Source organism: Watersipora subatra, chromosome 10 (assembly GCF_963576615.1).
Source record: "Watersipora subatra chromosome 10, tzWatSuba1.1, whole genome shotgun sequence".
NCBI classification, from domain to species: domain Eukaryota; kingdom Metazoa; phylum Bryozoa; class Gymnolaemata; order Cheilostomatida; family Watersiporidae; genus Watersipora; species Watersipora subatra.
Window position 1 is genome coordinate 27,842,840 of NC_088717.1, and position 20,708 is coordinate 27,863,547.

At 34.8% G+C, this 20,708-nt stretch overlaps 2 protein-coding genes across 4 annotated transcripts; one reads left to right on the forward strand and one right to left on the reverse strand.

The window, feature by feature from the left end:
* Positions 1-9,445: 9,445 nt before the first annotated feature.
* LOC137406311 (uncharacterized) lies at positions 9,446-17,190 on the reverse strand. Of its 3 annotated transcripts, none has more exons than XM_068092865.1 (6): positions 17,125-17,190; positions 14,462-14,516; positions 14,221-14,335; positions 13,179-13,242; positions 10,439-10,589; positions 9,446-10,079 (listed from the first exon to the last, which is right to left on the reverse strand). In XM_068092865.1, exons 2-5 carry the CDS (start codon positions 14,489-14,491, stop codon positions 10,472-10,474), a joined length of 327 nt encoding a protein of 108 aa, XP_067948966.1. In that variant the 5' UTR covers positions 14,492-14,516; positions 17,125-17,190; the 3' UTR covers positions 9,446-10,079; positions 10,439-10,471. The 3 variants fall into 3 exon arrangements, with proteins under 3 accessions (XP_067948966.1, XP_067948967.1, XP_067948968.1); XM_068092866.1 differs by lacking the exon at positions 17,125-17,190 and adding an exon at positions 10,843-10,970 and having other exon boundaries at positions 10,439-10,603; positions 14,462-14,526; XM_068092867.1 differs by lacking the exon at positions 17,125-17,190 and having other exon boundaries at positions 10,439-10,603; positions 14,462-14,526.
* A 373-nt stretch (positions 17,191-17,563) lies between these two features.
* On the forward strand, positions 17,564-19,973 carry LOC137406233 (ragulator complex protein LAMTOR4-like). Its single transcript, XM_068092770.1, has 3 exons — positions 17,564-17,809; positions 18,745-18,856; positions 19,718-19,973. Exons 1-3 carry the CDS (start codon positions 17,735-17,737, stop codon positions 19,813-19,815), a joined length of 285 nt encoding a protein of 94 aa, XP_067948871.1. The 5' UTR covers positions 17,564-17,734; the 3' UTR covers positions 19,816-19,973.
* The last annotated feature ends 735 nt before the right edge of the window (positions 19,974-20,708 follow it).

Below are 20,708 nucleotides of genomic sequence, written 5' to 3' on the forward strand. Positions count from 1 at the left end.
AGAAATATAACTGTCTTATAGCTGGGCTAATATTTGCTGAAAAGTCAGGTTCTAACATGTATTTAATAGAAATATAATTGTTTTGTAGCTAGGCTAATATTTGCTGAAAAGTCAGGTTCCAATATGTATTTAATAGAACTATAACTGTTTTGTAGCTATGCTAATAATTGTTGAAAAGTCAGGTTCTAATTTGTATTGTAATTAGAAGAAAAAGTATAACTGTTTTGTGGGCAAGCCAAAACCTGCTGTGGTCATATAAAATAACCGCTTTGCAATGTAGTACATACGTAATAGTTTGTAATAACATGATCAATCTACAAGCTTTATTCAAGAGTATACTAAAAACCATTTACAACAACAGCCTACTACAACTACGCAGTACAGTTAGCATTAGCAGTTTTGTAGTTCCGTAGAAACGACCTTGTCAACTTGCAGTTATATTGTAGGCCCCAAAATTTATTTCTGTGTACATTTTGCAACCGAGTTAAGAATTGCGGCTAGAAACTCACAAATCGGTATCTTTTTTAGATCTGACCAGGGGCCACAGGGCATTTTTGTGTCACTTTTTACCAAGGAGGCTCAAAAATAACGAGACTTACGTTTAATAGATAGATTACTTTTCCCATAGATTAAATATCCCATACTTTATTTAGTATACCTACTGGAGATATTCTTGCCAAGCAGTGATTGCCAGTAAAAGGTGAGTAGAAATAGACAAATAATTTTCTTTGCGCCATGCGCAATTAGCCAAATCAGCTACACAGCTCCGTAAACATAAATCTTATAGAGCATTTATGTTTAAATGCCTTACGGTATTTAATACGGGACGTATTTGCTTTCACACCAGTCCTTAGTCTGTTTCCGCTATCACCCTGTCAGAAACTGCCGTCAACGTTGGTAGTAACAGTGAAAATTTAATATCACTATTTATATTTATTACCACAGTTAGCTATTGTGAATTACGTAATTCTTTATCATCATGTTCTACATTCTAACAATCCTTACTAACGGAAAAAGCCGATTATCTAAAGTGATTTTATGAGATGTAGAGCACTAAACAATCAGATAGGTCTGTAGCAAAGCTGTTAAAGTCATCGTAGCAACTCGCAGTGTTTGTCGTATGCAAATACCGCACTAAATGCTTGATGAAACTTGATAGTGAGTCAAATTAAGAAAGAGTTGCAAAGTATCTGAAGCCCCTGAACAAACTATGGTGAGACGATACCAAACTCATTTACTTAATATGTACTTTGATGAATAATCAAACGATTCAATCAACCAATCAACCAATGCTTCATTGAAAATATTGCGTTGTCTTCACCTAATCATGCATTTTCCAAAACAAAGCAGCTTCTCGTTCAAGTAATGTTTGTTGGTGTTTACTCTCGCCAGCTCGATCAATGAGTGATGCAGAAAATAACAAATGGCATGATGAATGCATGTTATGCAGTTGTGTATTTTATATGTATATATATTATTTTTTATACCAAATCATCCACATATCAAATCCTTGCAAATATATAAATTTAATGTAAATGGTTTCCATTATAGGGAACCATACTGATTTAACAGCCGTTGATTTGCAAGTTATTGAAGTTAAAACCACATTTTTATTGAATCCTTAAGCAAAAAACAAGCGCATGTCTTTTTGAAGTTGTTAGTCTTATACATACATAAATATGTCAAATAATGGTATTTCTATATGTTATCAGCAGCCCATCACAAAAAGTGGTCATTGGTTGCTGGTCAATATATCATGGCATAACTTTGGAGTGGTTTTTTTATTTCCCATTACATAGGCTACCATTATGTTCCACTTTTACATGGAGCCTCCCTTATTTCTTAACCCACAGCCGGTTGAGATCACCATTGAGTACATATGTGAGCTATAAAAGTGAACAGAAAAGAACCCTAATCCTTGCTAAGATACTTGCGTAGATCCTACTGCATGTATATTATCAACGGGCTCTTGCGCAACGCCCCATTCAAATTAGCTCCGCCTACAATGTTAACTGGTGTAAGAGGAAAGAAAAATTGAACACATGCGTAATCTCAAGTTTTCTATAAAACTGTCTCCAAACAAGTTTCAGTAATTTCTGCTATAATGACATTTTTTGTCTTCTTTCTGATTTAAAATGATTCCTACACATTTTTCAGATGTTAAAATAGGAAACTAGATCTAGTTTGCATGCTTATCGTGCCTATCTGATTGCAACGCCATCAAGGATTAGGGTACTTTATTCACCCTGTCCCTGGATTCTTCTACTACTACTACTACTATTAATAAAACTAGTAGTAGTGGTAGTCTACTACTAGTAGCACTAGTAGTTTTACCAAAAAGGATAAATATATTGCTTTTTATATGGTATCTGTACAAACCTGTAATCCTTGCATATTGCACCGCTATACTGTTCAGGATTAGGGTCATATCTGGTACCTGGACAAACCTCTAGTCTAATCCTTGCCTATGGTATGGCTATACTGTGTAGGATTAGCATCATATCTGGTACCTATACAAAGCTCTAATCTTCGCATAGGTTATACCTGTACTGTGCAGGTTTAGGGTCATATGTGGTACTTGTGCAAGCCTCTAATCCTTGCATATGGTATGGCTATACTGTGTAAAATTAGGCTCATATCTGGTACCTGTGCAAACCTCTAATTCTTGCCTATGGCATGGCTATACTGTGCAGGACTAGGGTCATATCTGGTACCTATACAGACCTCTAATCCTTGCATATGGTATGGCTATACTGTGTAGAATTGGGCTCATATCTGGTACCTGTGCAAACCTCTAATCCTTGCCTATGGTATGGCTATACTTTGTAGGATTAGCTTCATATCTGGTACATGTGCAAACCTCTAATCCTTGCCTATGGTATGGCTATACTGTGCAGGATTAGGGTTATATCTGGTACCTGTGCAAACCTCTAATCCTTGCATATGGTATGGCCATACTGTGCAGGATTAGGCTCATATGTGTTACCTATACAGACCTCTAATCCTTGCATATGGTATGGCCATACTGTGCAGGATTAGGGTCATATGTGTTACCTGGACAAACCTATAATCCTTGCCTATGGTATGGCTATACTGTGCAGGATTAGGGTTATATCTGGTACCTGTGCAAACCTCTAATCCTTGCATATGGTATGGCTATACTGTGCAGGATTAGGGTTATATCTGGTATCTATACAGACCTCTAATCCTTGCATATGGTATGGCTATACTGTGCAGGATTAGGGTTATATCTGGTACCTATACAGACCTCTAATCCTTGCATATGGTATGGCTATACTGTGCAGGATTAGGGTTATATCTGGTACCTGTGCAAACCTCTAATCCTTGCCTATGGTATGGCTATACTGTGCAGGATTAGGGTTATATCTGGTACCTGTGCAAACCTCTAATCCTTGCCTATGATATGGCTATACTGTGCAGGATTTGGGTTATATCTGGTACCTGTGCAAACCTCTAATCCTTGCCTATGGTATGGCTATACTGTGCAAGATTAGGGTTATATCTGGTACCTGTGCAAACCTCTAATCCTTGCCTATGGTATGGCTATACTGTGCAGGATTAGGGTTATATCTGGTACCTGTGCAAACCTCTAATCCTTGCCTATGGTATGGCCATACTGTGCAGGATTAGGCTCATATGTGTTACCTATACAGACCTCTAATCCTTGCATATGGTATGGCTATACTGTGCAGGATTAGGGTCATATGTGTTACCTGGACAAACCTATAATCCTTGCCTATGGTATGGCTATACTGTGCAGGATTAGGGTTATATCTGGTACCTGTGCAAACCTCTAATCCTTGCATATAGTATGGCTATACTGTGCAGGATTAGGGTTATATCTGGTATCTATACAGACCTCTAATCCTTGCATATGGTATGGCTATACTGTGCAGGATTAGGGTTATATCTGGTACCGGTACTGTGCAGGATTAGGGTACTAGTACAGGCTTCAAAACCTAATAATACGATATCTGTATGTTTTAGTTGAAACATTCAATATGAAGAGCGCTTCACGAAATGTCTGTGTAATGCGGGTCACTACTTCATTCACATTAGGTAACAGCGGGAATGAACGCATATTATTTCCCTTTACTTGTTTTGGTTAACAGTGTAATCTTCATGTACCTGTACATAATTGCATGAGTTAACCGCATTATTTTTATATACATGTATTTGTGCTTATTGCACAAAAACATAGCCTATATACATGTGTACTTCATATTTGTTACAGAAACAATCCCAACAAAAGGCCAAAGCAGTCACAAGGTCCCATAGAAGAAGTTTGAACAGTCTTTTGAAGCGGGTATGTACGGTGGTTTTTAACTATTTAATTTAATATTTGCCGATGTTTGATTTTCCATTTAATTGTATATAATTTTCTGTTGCCATTCTTAACTGGTGACTGGTCTCACCAACATACATGTAGCATGCAGCAAATTCTTAGCTGGGTAATTTGCCATATAAGTGACATTGTTTAGGTACAGGGTCTTACTCAATGCACAATATGCCACTAAGATTATGTTAACAAATATTCTAAAAAAGAGAACAGAAAAGCTTGTGTACATGAGTTTATAAAAATAATAGGTTGCATATAAATAACAAGATAAGATAAATAATCTAATAGCGTGTTCTACCTTCAATTGATTACGTGATTTCCTTTTATATAGGGTGAGAAGTTGGCAGAAAAAGGAGTAGAGTGTCTTGTGGTGGTCCGTCTCAAAAACAAGTTGGTGAAAGTCGGTATGTTCATTTTTAAATATTTAGCATGTCTTTATTTCTAGAAAATAAAACAACAAAGTTGTCAAACTCTACACTGTTTGATATACTTGATAAGATAGCACATCTTAGTTGACACCTTGTGGGCATGCATTCATTAATGCAGGCGCCCTATAATCAATAACAAAAGATAAACTAGATGTCATGTCCTTCATTTACCTTTATTAGTTTGGCAGAGTCCCAAACTAGTGGCAGCGACCAGCTGAGCAGCATTCAGTCTCAAAATATTGAGAAGTTGAGCACCTGTGACATTGATGTCATGACACTAGACAATAAACGAGCTCCCACCAGCTCGTTTGTGAATAAAACTAGTAAGTCATAGAGTTACGTCTGTCTCTTAGAATACTGCTAGGTTTTTTAATGAACAAATTTCAAGAATAATATATTACTCATTTTAAAAATTGCTAGGTAGAAAGCATTTTATAAGGGGTGAAGTTTTAGTAGATATTATTGAGCTCTTCTATTATATAGAGTTTTCCCATTTATTATATGTCGTCTTCCTATTTTTCTGTGTAAAGGTCATAACCTTAGGAGGCGAGGCATTAGAGTCTGCATATAAGGCTGCACACAAAACATTTTGATTTATTCTTATACTCAGATAGGTTATATTTTCAACAATAAATAATATAAACGACATAAACTATGAAGCGTTTTATTAATTAATCCTTAATTGACATGGAATTACTAATCGTTTTTGTATATCATGGAATAACCATTCAAGGATTTTGTAATATTGTCTGAAGCTTGGTTCCTGAGTCTTGGTTGAGCTACAGGCTTTCTGCAGGTCCAGTGCGAAAACTGGTACCATGGTTATGGAGATTACGCACTTTCAGAGACAGCTCAAGGCTGTCTATATCTTGAACAAATTTCACCTCATTGCTTTCTGGTCAGGGCACAAGTCCTGTGTAATCTATGCGCCAAAATTAGCATTTGTTTTTGAGCTCGCATATTACTGCCACTTACCTTAGTTCGTAGGATCTACAGGCTCAAGAAGCACATTGGACTTTTTAGACAGTCGGCCACTATGATGGCCTGAAGAAGTACCTTTTGTTGCACCCAACAAGAAGTACGGTAAGTACAAATTTGTGGATGTTAAGTTTATAAATTGATTTGCTGGTGTTAGGTTTATAAATTGATTTGTTGGTGTTAGGTTTATAAATTGATTTGTTGGTGTTGGGTTTATAAATTGCATTTAAAAACAAAGAGCTATGTCGTAGTGTACACCAAAATTGGATCATATACATTTTCCATTGCAGACAGTATTGTTTTCGCTGGACTCTATTATTTACTTACCTTACCTATAATTGTGAGATCTTTATTCATTTTAGTTGTAAATGGGAAGACTGTGGCTGTCCACAACAATGGGACTCTGGCTAGAGTGATAAAAGCCTATTACAGACATATAGTAAGTTTATGTACTATACTATCACAAACATTGTACCAAACTGTTGGACTTGAACATTGTTTATGCATATGTTTAATCAACTACATGCATATAAGTATGATTTGGTATTAGGTTAACAAAGGGATACTGTAAGTATTATCATAATATATGGTTTCTACGTCTCTAACCTATTTCTTTTGCTTGCTAACCGAAACAAGCACTAGCAATAAAAAAAACTCTGCTATGGTGTTGTTTTACTTTTCTATTTTACTGTAACTATCGTAATTAGACCTGCATAGCCTTTATTTCTCCTCTGGTGTGTGTGATGCTAACACATATTACTTTCCTCCTCTATATGTTTACGTTGTAAATGAATCAACTTCTAAAATATTTGCTTTAGTTAGATTCAGTGCGGATATTATGACAAAATTATGTTATTTTAAAAACAATTTGCATTGTAGGACTGTTTAGAGGAAGAGGAAATAGTGATACAGCAGAACCATTCAATGACAGACCACTTTTCAGAGCTATAACTTGTTTTAGTTTTTGCAAATGAGTTATTCGGCAATGCCTTTGATAATTTTATCTAAAATTCATATCAATAAAGGAATAATTGAATTTTATATATGCTATAAAATCTGTATGAAATCCAAAAATTTCAAAGGGAGGACAAGGTGTGCTCTTGACCAACTAATTATGCCTGACCACTTCAAAACCAGTAATCCCTGATTATATATAACTATTATATGGACTGTTGCAAATAATTTAAGTGCTAGAGTCCAGAGATAGTATTCAGAACACTTAGCGCTAAATAAATAGCAGCAAAGCAGGGGATATTTGTATTGGTCAGGTTTCCTGCACATCTTATTAGTCAGGTTTATTGATATTGTTATTAGTACTGAGTGAATTGTATTAAGATTAAGTTCTCTGTAAAAACAAAACCAAGATAAACAAGGCATATTAACAATAAAGCATTAGAAAGCATACAATAAAATTAACATAAAGCATTCACAATGATATACATAATAGTAGACATATTGCGGAGTTTAAAACTACATATACATATATAACGGTTAATAAAAAACTTACAATTACTTCCATAATAGGCTTGTTGACCAATCAAATATGTTGATAATAAGAGTAAATTATAACATCTAAAATAAACAATGGTTATTGAACACAATCATACAATTATAGCAAACAACAAATAATATCAATCAGGTATGTGCAGTTATACAATAGACAAGAATACATTACATTCAATAAATTTAATAAACAATTATAAATTTAATAAACAATTATATACTTACATATAAACAGAAAAGTCATAGGAGTTATTAAATATGTGTTAAAAAGTTACACTGGAACCTTGTCTCTTGCTTTCTTGCTTCTCTTCAAAGCTAATGAGGAATGGTAGCTATTTTGCAGAAAAACTAATTTAATTGCAGATTAAGTGTTAATTACTTGTGTTGTATTATGCTGAAAGAAAAGTATTATTTCTACTATATTTATTAAATATTTTGTGCTCACTAAATAGATGCTTATTATTCGGCTGCAATTTTGCCTGAGTTTATCTGCTTATGGGTTTGTCTTTCAAAACGTGAGCACTAACTAAACATCTATTTAAATGCTACTATATGGACTTGTGCCAAGAATTTTTGTGCTGGAGTCCTTAGCGATCATTTAAAACACCTACCACTAAAACACGTTATAAATTATAGTTGATATACATAATTTTTACTACTACGTGTATTCATACTACATATCCCCATCTTGCCCAAATTTCCTTAGCACTAAAAGTGACATATACTTTTGTGACATTTTGTTTAACAACTGTTGTACTTACGCTATACAGCTACAAAAGCGGGAGTCCACAGGCCAGAAATAGTTTTTGTCTTCACACTCCTAGAGTGATAAGCTAGCTGAATAAATTACACAGACCGTCCAAGGAGTTGTACCACCACCTTACAAGAGTCTTCGTTCATTGTAGCAGTAGATTATTTGCAGCACTATATCTATATATGTAATACTCTGAGAGAATTTGATAAATTTTTACATAACAAGTTGAGGTAAATGTATGCTTGCATTTTTATACATTATTGGCCATTATTGTATAAAGATTACTTAACAACTAGATGTACTTTGCAGAAAATCAAAGAATTGTTATGTACGGTACATTAATATTTGTTATACTCACTGTACAATTTTTGTCTGGGGATATCCTCAATACATTATTTAATTCAACTCTTGAGAAAACACAGAGCTTGTTATAGCTGTAAATGTCCTATATTTGTATAGATTTTAATCCTGCATTTTAATTAATCGTTAATTAACCAATATCATTTCACTGCTGTAATAATTACATTACTAGGACAATTTTAACTTTCGAACATACATGTATATGCATTATACATACATTTTGCTACTTTTACACGTTTTATCACAAATTCAATGTTTTAAGAAAATATATTATAATAATCTATCACGCAAGTGATATTATTTATTAACAAGCAGTATTGCTATTGTCAGACAAAAAAATTGATGACAAACTTTGCAATTGGGCCAAGTCTCAGCAATTGGATAGTTTCTTTTTAGAAGTTGTCCTCCCTTTATTTTAATCAACACCCTATACATACAGGTTTTTGCTTCAACCTAATTAAAATATTTTGATATTGTAATCTTATTAATAATTTGGTTGAGTTTTGTAATGGTTAGTTTAGCATATATCTCTGCAATATTAGAAAATACAATTCTATTGAAAAGACAACTCCAAATACAAACATGCATTCAGACATATTTGTATGTCATTATTCACTGTCTTGTCACAGGCATCTAATCTACAACTTGTTCCATATGTGCAAATATATCATCAATTGATGGGTGAGAAGACTGTATTTCCGCACTAGAAAATTACTGCATGGATGTCTAACATTAGTTCAAATCATCCTTGTTGTTGAAGTTGCCTGCCTGCGGACAAGCAACTCCAACAACAAGGTTCACATGATTCATTGCATGATTTGAACTAATCTAACATGTATTATACCCTCGGTTGGCAATCGATTTTATGGAGTTGTCCTACAGTGGTATGTGGACAAATCCATAAAAATTTTAAGCAGGGAATGAAATGCCAAGCGGGTACTGGCTTTCATAGATGGGAGCATGAACTCATGAAAACCAGTACCCTAGCTATTTCCAAGACAATTGTTTCCACTATACATATATACTTCTTAAACATATATAATTCATACGCTTCACACATGCTGATATCATGAATTATTATTTATTTACAAATTACAACAATATTATACGTACTCGTTAGTAGAATTGGTTAATCATATATGTACACACTGGTTCATGTATATAACTGAAAATCGATATAAAAAATCAAAGGAGAAACAGAAAAATAAATTTTTCAACTGAAAATTCTGATATAAAGTAATTAAGCTTTGTAGTTCTAGCGAAATAAAGAAATATAAATAAAAACATTAACTAATGGTTTAAGTAAAATTGTTCATACATTTGGTTAACACCAAGCCCCGCGATAAAGTGCAAAATGAAAAATAAAATCTAGTGGAATAATAGCTTTTCAGATTTCCATTTAAAATACTAATGAATTCTAACTGCAAATCACCTTATTCAAAGTTTATTAATAATAAGCTCAGAGTTAGAAAGTGCCTCTCGTAGTTGAAGTGAATGAATTATGTTACGGAAGGATAAGAATGTTTGTAAGCTAAGAAAAAAATTGTCTTGATGCTGATAGCTTATAGAAGATTTTAGCTTCACAAGTGTTGCGTTCCGTTGCTCTGCAACTTGAGTGTTGATAGTTTTTAGATGTTTGTATGCATTTATATTATATCCACCACAGCATCTGAATATATTTCTCCATTCCAATCATCTACAAGTACATTGCATACAAATATCATAGAATACAGAATGAGGTGTGAATGTGAATTCTACCTCAATAGCCTCAAATAAATAAGCACAAGTGAATGCAAATGGTAAAAAATGTGAAAGAAGATTTTCGCGAATTTCATAATAGCAAATGCTCTCTAGTCATTATAATTTCTGCTAAATTAATTCTCTAAACACATGGAATTTATAAAAAGGAATGTTAATACTTTTTGAAAACCTCATTTAGCATAATCATTGTATCTCATTTATATTAATGCCAGCATCACGGTTCCCATAAAGCGATCCAAATTAGTCGAATATGTTAGTTGAGTACATGTTATGCTAAATAAAAAAGATACTTACCTAATCCTTCCAATTAGTTAGTATTGAGAACATCTATATGTTTGCACTCATGAACAGTGCTCCTGTGCTGATAACATCTCTGGACAACATCACCTGCTGCACTTGTTCATAGCAGGAGCAATAGTATGAATCACGGATATTTATGATGACTCTGAACTCATGTTCCTAAACACATTATACCTTCCATTCATACAGAATAAAGGAAAGACATGCATTTCTACAGGGTTGAATGCTTTTATTACAACTTAATACAGGTTGTTTTACGGGTCGTAGTGTTGGAAAAGTATACCAAACATTTAGTATTTACACCCTCTTATGGACTGAAAATGACCTAATCCCTGTAAACATACAGGTAAAAGCTCTAATCCAACAAAAGAGTTAAATGCGTTTACATGCAAATATACCTTTAATTTGTAATTGTCACCATCAAATTCGGGTAAGACCTAGCATCTTCTCAAAAACTGTGATGCAGCCATGCACAGATAAGGCTGATCCATATGATATAGTTTCATCAGCCATCTCACTAGTCTCACTATATTATCAAATAAAACAACAAAAAATGCTTTTACTTGTCTTCACAATGTTAGGCCAAAGGGACGGAAGAAAATAACTACTTTGCAAACAAACGTTTTACAAGGACATATTATTATTTCTTCATAGATGGCGCACAACCTATTCCATATGCATACTTTGCAATCCCACTTTAATAAAAAGCTTCAAAAATGAAAGATAATGAAACAAATATTTCACTACTATTATAGATATATTGCATACCAATACATAAATATAACTTGCGTGTTTTGTCTTGATAAGTTGCAAGAAGGGTACCATTTTGGTAATATCAAATGCAAACAATACTATTAAAGACAAAGATGTAATACAACTTTTGGGTACTCTAATAGTTTTACACTAAAATGCAGGCTAACTTTGGGTGAATCCGAAACACACTTTTGTGCAGTTAATTTTTCTCGAGTATTAATTTTTAAAAAATCATAGAAAGAACATTCCATACATGCCACACAAATTGTATTTTGAATGGGGAAGTATTAAACTATATACACTTTTTTGTCATATGCAGGTAACCCGGTTTCCTACTGTAAACTAAAAGTATGTAAAATAGGTTTATAGGTAGGACAATTCTGAAAACAGTTATCAACTGCCATAATACCTACCATACACGGGTTTCAATAGAATCCTTAGCTGCAATACATCTTGTTTGTTAAACATAATCACCATTTATTCAACAATTCACTATTACCTGCAACCTCATTTCTCACAACTTGACTGCTAAAACCAAAAAGTGGTTTATATATTACTGGTCATTTCACCACCCCTTTACAGCGCATTGCGTGAGTAATAGCAACTAGGTTGGAGGAAAAAAGATTGGGCACTCCTCGTAAAAAATATTACTAAAACTATATAATGATCCCAATCACTCAATTAGTGGGCAGTAAATTTTCCAGAGTTTGACTCCTCATCAGCGCAGCTCAGGGACTACAGCTCATAGTGCTCAAACAGCAAATATGGTATATACCTTAGGATAGTACACCACCACATGGAAGAGTGCTCAACCAACGCAATCAAAGGGAGTGTAATACTTAATCTGCGGACAGTACTGTTTCGGAGTTTGACTTCTCATCAGCGCAGCTCAGAGACCATTGAGACAACGACAAACTAGTGCTGCGCAGAGCCAGAATCTGACTACCCAACTTACTCGGGTATAGTAACTTTCACTACCGTACTCGGAGAACCCAAAACCCGAGCTTGAAAAGACAAACCGTTATCCTCTTGATCATGAAAACCTTGCCCCGCCATAGGACAAACCTAGCCTGTCTTGACAAACTGTTGTTTTTGCGGAGTTGTTCCCCCGTCGAGAGGGCAAACAACACAACAGCTTGTCACAAGACGTACTGCACCTGATGCATCAGCTGCACTGAAAGGGAGTTGTTCTCTTCCGTCTATGCGGCTTGGCTGCGATGTTATGGCGGTCGCTCCATTGGTAATCATAACGGATTTCGCGCAAAAAATTGATGTAGAAAAAATAAAATTACAACGTTTAACCAGCGACCAGTCTCTGCGGTAAACTTGAGAACTTAGGCAACAACAGCGACTAAACATGTCGTTATTTGTGCGCTCTGTCAGTTTTATTTCTGTATCAGTCAGTTTTATTGGTTCTTATGAATTTTATTTTCAATTTATTGTATTCTTAAATTCTACTAACGTTTACAACATAGACTGGTATTTAGTTAAACGTTGTAATCTTATTTTTTTCTACATATATTTTTGCGCGAAATCCGTTATGATTACCAATGGAGCGACCGCCATAACATCGCAGCCAAGCCGCATAGACGGAAGAGAACAACTCCCTTTCAGTGCAGCTGATGCATCAGGTGCAGTAGGTCTTGTGACAAGCTGTTGTGTTGCTCGTCAGCTCGACGGGGGAACAACTCTGCAAAAACAACAGTTTGTCAAGACAGGCTAGGACAAACCCTATCCATGAGTGTCAAATAAATTTGCTTCACAGTATTTATCCGTGGACTCTGTCAAGAGTGTTCAAACAGCAAACTGTGTGCTTAGTATATGCTACAGGATGGTACAACGCTACATGGAGAGTACTCAACCAAAACAAGCTAAAGGTTACTCAAACTATGGATAATCGGAGTCAACTATGCAGCTCCGAGGCCAGAGAAAATTGACAATTAGCTAGGCACAAACATTCACGATGAAAATAGTAACTTACACATTGGGTTCCTGACTACCAACTGCTTGTGATGTAGGCCTACCAATATTTCGTTTTTCATTGTCTAAAATCATACAAATTCAAGTTTAAACCATAACTGTCACGTACAACTTTTATCGTATTTTCTAGGTAAACCAGCCAGGCTGATTCCAATTTTGTACTCAAAGTAAAGATTGGTCCACTAACCTTCAAAGTCATTTAAGCTTTTTTAAAGCGCTTCAATATCCGTTTCGAAAACAACACAATCGGCATTACAAGCTCCGCCCATAAATAAGTGACGAAACCTATCTTTTTCAAGAACGGAAGTTAGGAATGTTTAGTCTGATTTAGAATAATAGAGATGGGTGTCTTAAAACCCATTATTATCTAAATCCAGCCTGTAAAATAATCGCAGTCTTTTAAGAAAGGTATATAAACTATTTAAAACTGCTCGTAGCTTGTTACATGATGTTAAAATAGGCTGAACGCCGAGAAAAATGAGCTCAAAAAGCGCGGTTTTATCACAAGCTGGCGTTGTTATTGCGCTTTTTCAAATATGCAATGTTAAATAGCTAATCTACCTTTCAGAAAAGACTGAGATTATTTTTAAGGCTGAATTTAGATATTAATGGATTTTAAAACACCCATCTCTATATTTTAAATCGGTCTAAACATCCCTACGTAACTTCTGTTACTAAAACGCTAGGTTACGTCACGTATTTATGGGCGGAGCTTGTTGTGCCGATCGTGTTGTTTTCGAGACCAATATTAAAACGCTGTAAAAAAGCCTTCATTACTTTGAAAGTTAGTGGACTAATCTTTATTTTGAGTACAAAATCGGAATCAGCGTGTCTGACTTACCTAGTAAATACGATAAAAGTTGTACGTGACAGTTATGGTTTAAGGCCTTTAGTTTACATTCTTAGTTTTATTACATAAAAGTTTCCTTTGACTAGGCATCATAAATACTTAAATATTAATCACACACAAACAGCAGTTACTTTCCGTGTCATACACCTCTGTTTACAAAGCAGGTAATGAACATTGCAGCTAAAATAAATACCAGCGCATGAGAATTCGTAAGGGGAATGTCTCTTCTCAATATGGAATATTTTTTCTCCATCTGCACTAGTTGATGTTACCACATTACTTCTAGGTGTCCTGCGCAGCCTTCTTATCTACAAATAGATAAAGATATAAAACATTAATTACAGCTTCTCGACTAAACAGTAGAGACGGTCTAACCTAAACCAAGAAAGTATTTGTTCACACTCAATGAGCAGTGTATCTGTAGACATACTCACCTTTCTGATATAGTCACGATTATCTTCCATTTCTTTTCCGTCAACTTTCACAAACCTAAAAATATACATATTACGGGCAAGTTTTACATATTAATAAGACTGACTATGCTGTTTGATATTTTTTGCGTCATCCTATATTGAAGGAGATTTGTGACAGACCAGCCAAAATCAAGATTGTGTACCATAAACATTGTATGCCCAAAGTATATAAGAAATACTTAAATTGACTTCACAAGCCTGAAAGATAAATTCTAACATAACAAAATATAATTAACAAAATCCACATGCCTCCATTACCTAAGTAATGGCGAAATAAACAAACATATTAGCCTCCCTTACCCAAAGATTTTCAATGCTGAAACTATATATAAAATCCCACACTCACCTCAAGCTTAAACTGTTACGGCCTTAGTTTAGACATTTTAGTATGATTATTTCCATATACTTTGGAAATCTTCAAACCATGGATATATCTAATCTAGCCTCGGTCTATTCTAATCTAGCCATAGGTCTATTTTTCAGGGTCAACTCTTCTTGTCTGTAACCAAATGAACTTAAAAAGCAGTTGTTGGCTAGACCAATTATGGTAAAGAGCTAATAACAAGAGGACAAGCCCACAGCCATGGGTGAGCCATCATTTTGCAATGGCAAGGCATTAATAAATCCTGCAGAATATAGCCATACCATATGCAAATATTAGAGACTTGTACAGGTACCATTATATAAGACCCAAATCTTGCACAGTACAAAATATAACCTATGCAAGTATTAGTGGATTGTACAGGTACCATATATGACCCTAATCCTGCACAATATAGCCATATCATATGCAAGGCTTAGAGGTTTGTACAGGTACTAGATATAACCCAATCCTGCCCAGTATAGCATAGCCATCCCCTATGCAAGGATTAAAAGCTTGTACAGGTAAGATATATGATCTTAATCCTGCACAGTATAGCTATACTGTATGCAAAAAGTAGTGGTTTTTACAGGTACCATATATAACCCTAATACTGCACAGTATAGCCATACCGTATGCAAGGATTAGAGGTTAGTACCGGTATCATATATGACCCTAATCTTGGACAATATAGCTATACCCAGGAGTTTCAGGAAGGAAGGACTAGGGTCTCCTTGGGCCCCATATCACATGCGCTAGATCAGATATACAATCCAAAATGGACCTGGTTTTTGGACATTCTGGAGGCTTAAAACATAACACGCAGCTCCAAGTAAACTTTATTAGTATACTGTTACTACAGTGGCGCATGTGATATGGGGCCCAAGAAGACTAGTCCTGCCTTCCTTGCACAAGGTTAGGGTTTTATGGTTACATGGTACAAGCCTCTAAAACTTGCTGCATATGGTTATACTGTTCAGGATGGGGTTATATAGTACACACGGCCTCGAATACTTGCATATGGCTATGCGGCTATACTCTGTACTCTACACTATAGCAGAACAGGGTTGATTTTAAAGTTCAAGTTTAGGTCTAATCCTCCATAATGTGCCCGTGTACTCCAATACATACCGTTCACTCTATATTACATATAATCAGTTAAAATGTTCCACTATGTACACTGTCTACTATGTACACTGTCTACTATGTACACTGTGTATTAATAGTATTTATCGAGCAACACCACAACAACAGCACACCCGCATAAACAAAAACAATTACATGACTTTGGATTGGAATGGATTGTCGCTTAGGTTGGACCAATTTACTATATTAGGCCCTATATGAATGATAATGAAGGCATCCACAAACTAAAGCCACAATCCAGTCTAACCAAGGTTGACTGTGTCTACTACTACTGCTACTTACTACAACTCCTGACCCAACACCACAGTAACAAGTAGGCCTACTACAACAACCATTACAACAATTCCCAACATATGTGACATGCCGTCCGTGGCGGTGGAATTAGACTATAAAGATTGCTTTAGTGTTAGTAGTTCCCACTGGAAGCCAGGTCTAGAGACCATTTTAAAACTTATCGCAGCAGACCTGCCAACCAAGCATGGGGGAAATGTGTGAGATGAGACAAAATTTTATTTGTTGTATAAGATTTTGGAGCAATGTGTGGATAAAAAAAACTAAGTAACTATTTCTCAATGAAAGAACCATTACCAATAGGTGGATTCTGTATATAATAACTTCAAAATTGGGCACTTTTTTAAATGTTTGCTAGTAGTAGTAGTAGTACGTAGTAAATGAGGGCAAATGAGTGAGACCCAAGTGAGAGCTTGATATGTGTGAGAGTAATGAGTGAGAATGAGTGAGAGTTGGCAGGTCGGAACAAAAAATCATATTGGTTGGAGCGGCATTATAATAAACAAATAATAATTCTGTTTGCTTTGATTGATGATTTGAAAAAAAAGAAAATGAGAACACATAAATCATTAAAATGTAGCCGTGATTGGTATACAATAAATACTGGGCCGTTCTCCACTACATCGGAAAATATTTGTAGAACAAAGGCTTCGTAATTACGTTTATTTCTGCAAGAAGGCCTACCTTTATACACATTTTTCACTAATAAATATTTCTCTTATACCTAAATGATAAAATACATTAAATAGTTCACCATGTCAAATACTATAACAACTAAAACCCTTTTGTTTTGAAGGTTTTATTAAGGGTAAATAACTAAAAGTACCTTAGCAAGGATTAGGGTCTGTTTTCGTATAATTTAATAACTGATAATTCGGTAGCTTCATTGTTGTGGTGGCAAAACCAACGAGTTTGCAAAGTACTGTTTGCCGAATGCTCTGCGATACTACATGTAGTTAGTTAGTAATTTTTTATTTTGCTGGTAACAAAATAACAAAAAAACCTCTATTTGCAGGCATATTATCAAATAAAATGGAAACTGTAAAAGTATCCTGAATGCAAGATAGTAGTGAACAATTCATGTTTAGTTTGAGATTATTTGTGTAAAAATTAAAAGAAAATTAACTACATTTACCTACAGAATATTTATTGTTTGAAAACTTTTAATATAAAAATTTAAAACAAATGAAATTAATTAAAAATATGTTCACACGAAAACTAGCCAAATAAAAAACATCATTTATGACGTTGGCTGTAGCAATCACATGACCTGGTTTCACTTTGAAGTTAATCGCTCTATGTAGGTGTATGCACATTTTTCAGAGGTCGCTACGAGATTGCTAATAGCCTAATTGTTATATTTACTGAAGCACGGCGTTACTTGGTGAACAGCCAACCATAAATATTATTGACCCGCAAAGTCTTAGTAGTACAAAATGTCACAGCAGTTAGAACAAATAGCAGGATCCCTTGGCTATTTAGAAATGGATGGTGACGGCAATATATTGAAGGTAAAGTCTTTCAACCTATCAATCCTCTGCTCACCAGATTTGGTCATGATAAGCTTAGATTAATCATGTTGTACTGACTAAATTTTTTACAATGGCTTTTGCAATACGTCCGCTTATGGATGGTAGGATAATAAATTCATTACGACCTTTTAGACTCGATTTTACTGGCATATTTTCAAGCCGAAACTATGTCAAAAGCGAATGGCAGAAATGGAAATAGGCAGTCACTAATTTACTAAGTGCTTGAAAAGTCCTACATCATGTTAGCATTTAGTAAATGACTCCTCGGGACACCCTGATATTTCTTATGTGATGGACATACATATGCTGATAACGTAACAATTCAGGTTATAGGATGACGATGATGTTTTGTGAGCATTGATCTATTTCTTTTTTCCTTACATATGAGATTATATTTCTGTCTAAAAATGGCTACCTTTTGAATTTATTGTTAGACCTGTTATTTAAGATTATTTTGCGAGTTTCGTAGAAGTGAAGGTAGCCCTCCTTCAACAGCTGACTAATGTACAAGTCAAGATGACAAGGTCGACAGCAAAAATAACCCCGAAGTCATGTCAAATACCACATAAGCATTGACAAGATAATTCTAGGCATTGTATGCATACAAGCATTACGTAAAAATTAATCAGACTTGTACAAATAATCAATAAATGTTAGAGATAATGGATTTCAGTGAATGGCTACAAGCTTTTTCATCCTTTGTGAATACTATTAATGGGTCATAGGTAATAAATTAATATCAAATCAGAGTGATAATTACAGTTTCTTGCACACATTATAACACTCACATTGCAAGTGAAATGAGTGAATTATACAAGACATACCTATTACAGAAAATGCAGCCAATTGTTATGGGACAATCTTTAGCTCTAGTACATACTGACACGTAATATACATATGCCTGTCATTTGAAGTCGGGTGGTGAGCTGGAGAATGAAGAGCGAATGGCCAACCACTTTTATGATCTCTTCTGTCAGTGTGTTCAGTTTCCTTTAGAGCCCACCGACGAGCTTCGTCGGGTATCAGGCGAGTTTAATTTTACATGCATTTTAATTATTACTAATAGATATCATTATGTTATAGTTATCAGTCAGTTATGATCACTATTTAATATCGTGATATTATAGTTATCAGTCAGTTATGATCACTACTTAATATCGTGATATTATAGTTATCAGTCAGTTAGGATCACTACTTTATATCGTGATATTGTAGTTATCAGTCAGTTATGATTACTACTAAATATCATTATATTATAGTTATCAGTCAGTTATGATTAATACAAAAGAGCTTTTTTTAGTATTTTAAGGCTATACTTACAATGATCTAAATAAACGCCTAAATATCAAGGGTAATAAATTCAATTGTAGATTTTGCTAAACTTAAATTAATCACTGCTATCTTCTAAAAGCTACTACAGTTATCTTTTATGCTTGCCATAAATAGCGCCAGAAGGAATCATCTAAGTTCTTTCTTGAAGCTTTATTTCATGAATATTCATATTTCGGTGAAGAGTTGTTGAATGAGTACTAGAATATTATAGTTATTTGGTTTGGCCTATCATGTAACAACTTCCTTTTTGCAGATTTTAGGAATATTTATTGAACATTTCTCATACATGTATACCATATATCGATTCATTTATTTATTTGTAACTAAACCTCAGAATCTGAGAAAAATCCTTGTGTGGAGAATAAGTGTTGGGATTGTGACATTGTACAAACATCAACAGGAATGGTGAATTTGAAATAGCCATGCTTTTGCAGCATGTCGAAAGAGCTCTTTACAAAAAATGTTACATGCCTGCTTGCTTTAGTAAAACACGAATCTGCATCCATTTTGACCGTTTAAACGTCTGTTTCTCCATGTCAATTTTTTTTGTTACAGTGAACTATAACGAATTCTGCTTTGTAATGATGGCTTCAAGCGGACACTTGTTTGTTGTGAAAAGGATGGGAAAGCTACAAGAGCCTGCTATTGTTTAGTCGCTTCTTATTATAGTTTTTTTTCTACATAGTAGTTTCCTACTTCTCAGAATGAAACATTTCACTACATGACATTGTTCGTACCAAACTAAATGTATGTTGTCTGCCATTGTAAATAAACCTATCTTTTGTTTAATTTTAATAAATGTTATGATATGCTTGGAGGCCCTTAACTCTGTCAATAAGCATTGCTGTAGCCACTTGCTACCATCCCTTTTTAATGATACTCCTACAATATTTTGCTTCTGTTGTATCAATGATATACGGCCCCCACATGAGGGCTGTGTATCATTGGTTGTACTTACTCTCAATACAAGTATCTTATTTCCATATTGTGTTTTTGCAGATTTGTCTCGTTTGAAACTCATAAAAATGGAAACAATTAGCAGACTTGTAAATTAAAATGTTAATGAATAGATAATTAATAAATTAGAAGCATAGACGGGTTATGAAATACCCTCTCATTGATGGAATACCGGTAATTACATGTCCAATCGTTCGGAGTTGTTTGTCCATGAATTTTTCTAGTCTAACCTAAGTGTATGTAATCTAACTGACGGGTCGCATGCAGATAAAACGACATATTCGAATGGAGCAGAGCCATTGAGTGTACAGTCAATTGCTCTGGAATGGAGTTTTATATCCATGCCAGCCCGCTCGTGCTCTACAATTCAACCGCAACGAAAAATATTCTTTCGTGTGATATTTCGATTGCGCCTCGAGCGAACTTCTTCCGCTGTTGCAGCCATAGCAAGAAGAAAGTCGTTCGTTTAATCACACTAATAGTTGTTGTTTGTTTCTCATGAAATCTGTTTGAAAGCACTGTGTTTACATTTTAAAATATTTAACCTGTTAAGGCTTAGCACCACTTGTACTAGCCAAAAGCCACGCGG